The 8,706-nt window shown below is 42.3% G+C and overlaps 1 protein-coding gene across 1 annotated transcript in view; it reads right to left on the reverse strand.

Moving 5' to 3' along the window:
- The window catches only part of CAST (calpastatin), a 62,272-nt gene extending 53,599 nt beyond the window's left edge, over nt 1-8,673 (reverse strand). Inside the window, exons 1-2 of the mRNA XM_035309302.1 lie at nt 8,615-8,673; nt 4,132-4,197 (exon numbers count right to left, since the gene is read on the reverse strand). Of these exons, the coding sequence (XP_035165193.1) occupies nt 4,132-4,197; nt 8,615-8,644 (96 nt within the window). The 5' untranslated portion in view covers nt 8,645-8,673. The remainder of the gene's footprint in view (nt 1-4,131; nt 4,198-8,614) is intronic.
- Between the last annotated feature and the right edge of the window lie 33 nt (nt 8,674-8,706).

Consider the following 8,706-nt stretch of genomic DNA (forward strand, 5'->3'; position numbering starts at 1 on the left):
AATGATGCCAAAGATACTGCATCACTGTATTGATTGCCTTTCTTCTGTTACACAGACTATCAGGACTATTATCAGAAAACTAGCATCCTGCTAAAGCTGAGCTGCATTCTGAAATCTTGAAAGCACTGTATTTAGTGTTCTAAGAAGCATTTAAACTCTGGGGAAAAAAATGAAACAACGCGGTTTAAAGTAAATAATTTGTTACCAAAGTAGAAATAAATCTTACAAATGCTGTAATTAAAGTCATCTACAAACCCTCATAATTTGAATCAACCAGTCATAGGGCTTTTATCTGAATTGTCCCGTCAGATTCCAGCTAACTCTAATGTTTGTCTTGGATAAGGAATCTGCATGACAAACATCAGGATTAAAAACTGTCACAGAAATCCTGGTGTTGAGTAAAGAATTAATTCAAAAAGAACAGTAATGTTCCAAAGCCAGTTATCATTATCATTCTCTCAAAATAAAGAATGTATTTCCTGCTGAGTGAAGAAAAATGAGCTTAAACAAGTGGCATATGCTTTGTCTACACTGCTTGAAAGCATGGCTTGAAATGGCAGGATGTGTTAGGAAGGATCGTCTCACACCATCTCTGTTAAAATATGCCCACGCTCTAAGCTGGGGCCTCACATTCCTAAAATGTATCACCCTTTTTTTCCTTTGAATATTTCATTTTTACATTCAGCGGTGCTGCACAGACTAGATATTTAGACTGATAGGGAAGCTCTCCGTGGTATTTCACTCTACAATAGAAAGACAACAGCTCTTTCCAGATTTTGTGCAGTTAATAACACAAGCACAAGCCTTAGGACTTGTGCTGGAATCAGATTAGCCCAGATTCCCATAAAAAGAGTTTCCCTCTTCTGCTAACCCTTCACCCCCACTAGCAGCCCTTTGAAGGGGCAATGCTGAACATAGTGTTCAGGAACATGACAGCGTGTCACCGGGAGTTGCATGGTCACAAGACCTGCCTTGCTGAGTTTGGCCAAAGCTTCGCACAACCCATTTCCCTCTCTGTAGCAGTAGCCAACAGTGGGTACAAAAGAAAACAAAAAGAGTGATGTAAAATTAGGTCAGACATATGCTGATAGACCTAAATATACTCTCAGAGAACAACAGACTCAATGAATGTCCCAGTGATTTTAATTGCAGTGTATTTTACAAACTTTCCTGGGCTTCTCTGCAGTGAATTTGTCCTATCTTCCCTTGAACCATTTATCTTCCAGAGTCCAAAAACTGCTATAGCACTAATACACTGTGGATTTTGTATGCAGTCAGGGATGTGAAACTGGTGGAAAAGCACACGCAAAGTGAAGATGATATCAAGAGGTAAAGGAAAACTACATCAGTTGCCTCTCACATACTAAAACTTCACATCCAGAACTGCAAAAGGCTTGAAAAATCAGGAGGAAAGGAGAAGAAAGGAAATTTGCTATATATTTTGCAATGGCATATTGTGAGTTGTAATGTCCTAAGTTTTCAGGCAGTGAGAAAACAGAGGGGTGGATATGGGAACATGGGAATGCATCATTCATTTCTGGTGCATGACAGATAGACCCCAGCTGCAAGCACGTGAAACAGCATCACATGCATGAGCAACCACCACTTCCAACAGTGATCATTTCTCTTATGCCAATTTCTACCACTGCAAGCAATGAAAATACTTCATTAAAACTGCTTTAGATTCTCAAGTGTTTGATTCTCTTAGAATGCAAATTTAAGAAATTAAAGGTTCCAAAAAGCAAGACATAAAGAGTTCAGGAATATGCCCTGTGACTTGAATCTTTGTCCATGAACAGTGCCCAGTACAACCACTAGACATGAACACGTTGACTTTGGACCATGTTGATAAAGAGCTACCTATATCTCCTTTCACTTACATATTCTAACACACCTGAACTTTCCAGCTCTTGTCTCTTCAAGAAGTCTTTTGTGTATCTGTACAGGACACTGTGTACAGCTACACATTCTGTAGTTCATTGTTAGACCAACAAGTGATGCGTATCTCAACCTAGAGCTGACCACTCCCGTGGTAAGCAGATTCCTCCATCTTGACCTGAAGCTCGAGTAGCACTACCAAAATGAGGCAACTGGATATCAGTATGAAGGTGACTTTCCTTTGATAACGTGAAACAGACGAGATCAATCCTTCCAAGCGGAACGTGGACCTGTAGAGCAGGATATCACAGTCTTATCCTTACCAAATGGCTTCATCATATTCCTCTACCTGCTAGACAAAATAGCACCGAGTATTAGTGCAAACAATGTACTTCCAAGTAACTGTCATTGGCTGCCATGAAGGACCAGGGTTCAAGTAAAATGGGCATGTTGCTCTAAGGCTACATCTTAGTTTTATACTTTCAGAAAATAAACAGACTACATTTAGCATGGACCCTTGGGAAGGACTATGCTTAGCTACTTCCCAGGCAAGACAGCCATCAGGCAGAATGGAGGTTGCTGGAAACAGACACCTGATTCCCTTCCTCACTGTTTCTTCCTGTCAGTCCGTTGGCATGCGTTAGCTGTGTGAATCCAGCATCAGCCTCTTCAGTGCAGTAGAAAATGGATTGTAAAAGATTAATTTGCAGGGGAGGAGTAGACGCAGCCTACTGCTGCCAGCTAGGCTACTGATACCATGCAGGAAGAAAAGCAGGCTCCATATTTTGCTGCTTTTATGTTCATGGCTTTCCCTTTGAGCTTTGAGGAAGCTGTTTATCATACAATTGCTTGCTCCAGCCTAGTACATGCTGACCTGGTTTCTCTTCTCTCCTACTGAGCAGTAGGATAGCCTTAAGTAAGGCAATTCTAGCCCCGTGTCTCAACACCACCTCTCTGTGCAAGAATGTCTTACCAAAGTAGGTTTCTATGTACAGTAAACATGATGAGCTTTTCTCAGCCTACTTTTAAGCCACCAAGAATGAAGGACCTCAGTAGGCTTCAGAAGAAAGGCTGTTCTACACCTCAATAGTACTCATTTTGAATTCTCCTTGATGTTATGGCTAACTAGCGTCTCCTATTCAAACCAGTGTCAGACCTTTTATGACTTTATTATTCAAAGCCTTACTCATTATCTCTTACTTCTTGAGGACTGCATACCTTAGAAATGTGAAAGACAAGGTCATTTTTTTAATTAATTTTAGCTAAGCAATGGGCTTTTAAAAATTTCCCTTCAATACGAATATGAGCTTTTCAAAAATCATAACATTTCCTTACCATTTTTATCCTGTGTATCATTTATACAAGCTCTTCTAGGAGCAAGATGAACAAACTCGATATTCTAATTATGGGCATCCACAGCGATCTACAGACACATTACAAGTCTCTGCTTCAAAAACTGAAGACTACAGGAATATTCTCCATCTTTTAAACAAAAACATAGCATTGCAAACTCTTGGATAAATAGCACAAAGGTTCTGAATTGCTACTTCAACTGCATTACCAGCATGACTCACTGCAGCACACTCTCTCTGCATGGCTAACAGCTTTGGAGGCTGCAAGAAGGGTGACTTTGTTCCTAACACTGTCCGCAACCCACATGGGTTCTGCTTTTTAACACTGGCTGATCAGACTATAAAATTGCCTGCTGTAAGCTCAACCTTACAGCCTGTCATGAGCTTTTGACCCCTGATATCCATTCCTGAAGAAGCATCATCTCCAAAACCAAGTATTTTTGGAAAATACAGCACTGAGCACGTATTTGCAACAACAGCAGGATATGGCCCAGATGTGCAAAATTTGTGTATGAATCTTCCCTTTGAAAGATAATCCAGCATACAGACAAGGCTGGAAGAGCCACAGTACACTCTACTTCATCCCTCCTTCTGGAGAATCAAAAAGCCAAAACCATCAGCTGCATAACAATGTGTACCTACACTGCAAAATAGACAAATCCACTGAGATAGTTTCCACTGATAATAGCATCAAGTATTTATGAAAGGAGAAGACAGCAAGGAAATATTTCCATTAGGCTGCTCATCAGCATAAGAAAAAACTATACATTCATGGAGTTAATTACGTGCGACTACGGTCACCAGTTATTTATCTGAGAACTACCACTTTGCTAAAAATCTGTACCAGATGAAATGCATTACCAAGCTTTTCTTGTCAATATATTTGAAGAGTTGAATTTACCTCTGTCGTTTCTGCCTTTTTCTCTCCTGATTTGGAAGAACCCTCACTTGCCTTCTTGTCGCCTTGCTGTAAGTAGAGAAAACAGGTGTGTAAATATTAAGATCTTACATTATATTTTCTATGCAGAGAAAGTCCGAAAAATCTTAGTGCACGTATGATTGCTTTCACCCACCACAATACAGCAGAATGGAACACTGAGTTTCCCTTTCCCTTCTTGCTAATGGACAGGATTTCTAAATGACCTGCTGGGTAACTTCAAGTAAAATCTGTTGAAAAGAAATGACCTTCATGGCAGAACATTTAACACGACTGTTCCTGTGAAAAGTTCTGGAAGGTACCATCATTCATACAATCACTCATTCTTGATTAGCACAGTGCTCTCTGATACTTGGTTCAGTAATGCTGTCAAGTCCCACTGGCCTCAGTAGAAATAGAACAGCTCTCTCTGATAGACCAACACTGCACGTCCCATCACAACCATCCACACCAACACCTGAGCTTTCCTCGGAACCAAACGCTCACAATGCCCAGACCTCCTTACATGGGAGAAATCAGGTACTATAACTTCTAGGATTCATATCTTGGTATATATAATCTCTGTTACGGTTCAGGCACAGGTGCACATCAGTTCCTTCTCAATCCTACTGTATCTTTCATTCCATCCAAGAATTAAACTTCTTGTTTTCATCTAACTTGACCTGTGATCCCATTTGTTCCCCACATGTGGCAATAGACAAAATGACAGTTTATTCAGCAGGCACATTGTATTCAGAACAAGCTTTACTGTGTGCATCTCTGAAAATGGCAAGTATGGCCCCTCAAAAAAAATCTTTGCTTAATCTCAGAACAAAATTAATGTAAAAAGCAAGATCTTTTCCCATGAATGTAAAAGATAACAAAGCTATTATCTAATATCTCTGTTAGTATAGCTTCCCGCAGCATCTCAGACATCTGAGAATGAAGATTCACATCTGTTTGGTTTTGTTATGTAAAGAGAAGAGATGGGTTCAGAAACATTTATTACTTTCTGGTTCTAAGACTGAGCAGCAGGAGGGTGAAGTTTTCTAAACCACTGAAGTAATGAGATCCTACAGCATTTTCTTTACATGGCTACAGGGAGAAAGTAATGATCCATGTATCATTACACCATCTTCAGCTGGAATGTATTCAAGCACATCAGCAAAAAGGTTTGGGAAACACTACAGCTGAATGAACAAATAAAACTAGAAAAAAAAGCATCACGTCTCTTAACTGTTTCTATTTTGATAGCACAAAGCAAAAATTTCATGATCTGTTTTAAACAACCCCTAATAATTCAAGATTTTAAAATGACTTTGGGCTTCACCTGACAAGTTTTTAAAATTGGAAGTACTACTCTCATACTCCAATTTTGCCTCGTCAGTGGAAAAACAAACCACTTAGGCTGTCTTTTCAGGTTACAGGTGAATTGATTCACAGCCCCATAATAGTGCTTTCAGCGCAGGCACAATTAACCTAGTTATCTGTGCTTTTTATTGCAAAAGCATGCGACACACACACAATGTGCACACCCATAAAAGCCATGCCAGAAAGCATGCTTTCACTGACCAAATGGTGACTCCAGAGGCACAGCACGGTCTGGGACCTACTTCTGTTGCCCAGCAAAACATTTTAGGGTAGACTAGGCTCTGTTCCTAAATGGATACGCTCAGCATATCCTTGTAAGATCACAGAATATCCCAGGTCGGAAGGGACCCACAAGGGTCGTTGAGTCCAACTCAGGACTCCACACAGCACCACCCAAAACCAAACCCTGTGTCTGAGAGCGCTGCCCAAAACTCTTACCGAGCTTGGTAACCGTGACCACGTCCCTGGGGATGGACGGGGCCTGTCCCAGTGCCCGACCACCTCTGGGCACAGAACCTTTCCCTAACCCCCAGCCTAACCCCAAGCACACCTTCCTGTACATTGCACGTATTTTGTTGCTTTCATTGGTTTGTTTCCTCAGGCTTGGGCACAGCTTTAAAAACAGTAACACCGACTCAAGTCCAGAACATTCCTTTTTTTTAAAAAAAAAAAATCTAGTTTAACCTTTTGAAGTCACAGAAAGCAGGAACCTTACCTTTGACTTAAAATCCGAATACTGTTGAGCTTAACACTTGGAACAAAGCACGCGTGGATGTAAGCCAACCAAAGTAATTTTCACCCAGTCACTTGGAGTCATGCACTGTGTACACAACAAGCGCCAATGGTCTCCGATAATCGAACAGTGCATGGAATTATTACCTCGCTTTCACCTGCCATCCTGAGGAGGTGGCCCAGGTATGTACAACTTTCTAATTCACTTTCTAGGAAGATCACACTGGTTCCTTACAGAGCTCATGCTTAAGATATGGGAAGGGACCCTATTTTAAAAACTCCCTTCAACAGCTCCTGTCTGTATTTCCAAGCTTTCAATCTTCTAGCCTGAATAAATTAATTAATAAATAAATAAATTTGCTCAGCAAGCTAAGTTGTTCTGGGAAGGTATGCGTGACTTGCTCCTTTACATCCCCAAATAGGTGAGGGAGATTGGTTTTTCTTTGAGCTTTTTGTCCTTTTTCCCTGCAATTAAATTGGTCCAAAATATTTTACAACTTTACGGCCTGAGGACAACATTTATAAATGACAACATCTTTAAAAAAAAAATCTATGCCAAAATAAATGAAGTAACATAAGCAACTAAGTTTACCCTGAGATCTTCATCACGCTCTACAGTGCAGAAAAACATCCTAACACTATTGTTTCATGGACACGCCTTTATCTTCCAACTCAAAGGGCATTCATGAGCTATAAAGTGACTGACCTACGCAAAAAGCGCCAAGCAAAACACTAATAACTGAAGGCATAACTGCATTCTCAGCCTGCACTTGCAAAAATCAGAACTCGGCTAAAGGTCTTGCTTCGAGACATTCCTCCTAAACCCCAGGAGTCCCTTCGGTTCAAAGATGTTGCACAGCATCTCCGAGGACTGCAGTGACGACACATGCAGTAACTGGGTAAGAAGGGAAGTCTGCTTGCAACACTCTCAGCTGAAGTCAACTAATTTTGCCTTATGGGTATCGGAGAAGACAATCACCTAATGCTGATAGGAATCTGACCCTCGGTTCCAATTATAATTGGGAAACAGACTTAATTTTGATGCTGTTAAGAAAACGGCCAGTTGGAAAGACGCATCAGGGAGCTACGCTCAAGAATTGAGAAGTGAATGGAGTGGACAGGTGAAAGATATATTCTACTTACAGTCATCACATTCTGCTTTACACACACCGACCAGAGAAAAAAAAAAAAAAAAAAAAAAAAGGTAAAAAAAGCGTTGAACCTCTTTTGTGTCCATTCATCTCTTACACTTCTGCTCTGCTTCCTCATCTTTTAGACCATCTTTCAGACGTTAGCCTTGCAGGCAGAAACTGCCCTGCGTGACAGATGCACAGCGGCCACAGGAGAACACCAGTCTCACGCAGAGGGCAGCCAGAGACATTCTGGTGCCAATAGCTGTGAGTGCTGGCTTCCCACGCAGCATGTGGAGGAGTGGCTTCCTTACCTGAGCAAAGGTAGCAAGGTTGTCCTAGTATCTTTTTGTACCCTGGATTCAACAGCCCGTGACTACAGGGGCCTTTAATGATCCTGCCATCGCTTATTGCGGCTGTTCCCAAACTTCCCTACTTCTGGCCCTGCATTAGCTTCCCCACACTGTACCGATTTGATGCAATGAATGACACTCGAAAACATTAGTAATCACATAACCAACCTGCTTTGATCCATTTAAAACTACAATCAGAAATCAGATGGATTCCTTTTACCTCCTTAACGGTGCAGGGAACACACTAAACTGATGGTTTCTCTGGAAGTTACCTTACAAGATACATACTTTCTTTAAAACTTTAACAGAGTGCTGTTTTTTTTGTTTGCCACTCCATGGAAAGACCAGCTGTTTCCTCACACGAGTAACAAGTTAAAAGACTTTTTAAGCAACTCCAGGATCCATCACACTAATGAGCGCTGACCCAAGCCGAGCTAAACCACAAAGAGCCATCAGAGAGAGCTGTGGTTTACTCAGGAGCATCTGACAAGCGAGAACTACTCCTGGCACCTCCGTGACGTACCTGCGGAGCACATTTCTGAAATAAGAGCATGTTTCTGGAAAAAAAAAAAAAAAAAAAAGACAGCACCACAGTTCCTTCCGCGAGCAGAGGCAGCCCGGCGTTAAGCTCTGCCTTACGCCAAGAGACCTGATCGGGTGGCACACCGTGAGCATTACTCACAGGACCACGAAAACAGCCAGCAGCACGAAAAGCCCCCTTTTTCCAGCGCCGCTTACACACAGGGCAGGGAGGATGCGGGGGGAGCTACGCCCGTACAGCGCCCGTTTCCTCGCGGGCGCCCACCAGCCCCCCTAAAACCGGGCTGCACCGGGGACGATGCCCGTCCCCCGGCGGCCCAGAGCCCCTCGCCCCGTATTTACCATGGCGTACCACCACCGAGCGAAAGCCATGGCGCTGCCGGTACTCCCCGCCGCTCGCCTCGCCTCAGCTCCGCACCGGCCGCGCCCCGCCC

The sequence above is a fragment of the Oxyura jamaicensis genome, chromosome Z (genome assembly GCF_011077185.1).
Source record: "Oxyura jamaicensis isolate SHBP4307 breed ruddy duck chromosome Z, BPBGC_Ojam_1.0, whole genome shotgun sequence".
Taxonomy (NCBI): Eukaryota; Metazoa; Chordata; class Aves; order Anseriformes; family Anatidae; genus Oxyura; species Oxyura jamaicensis.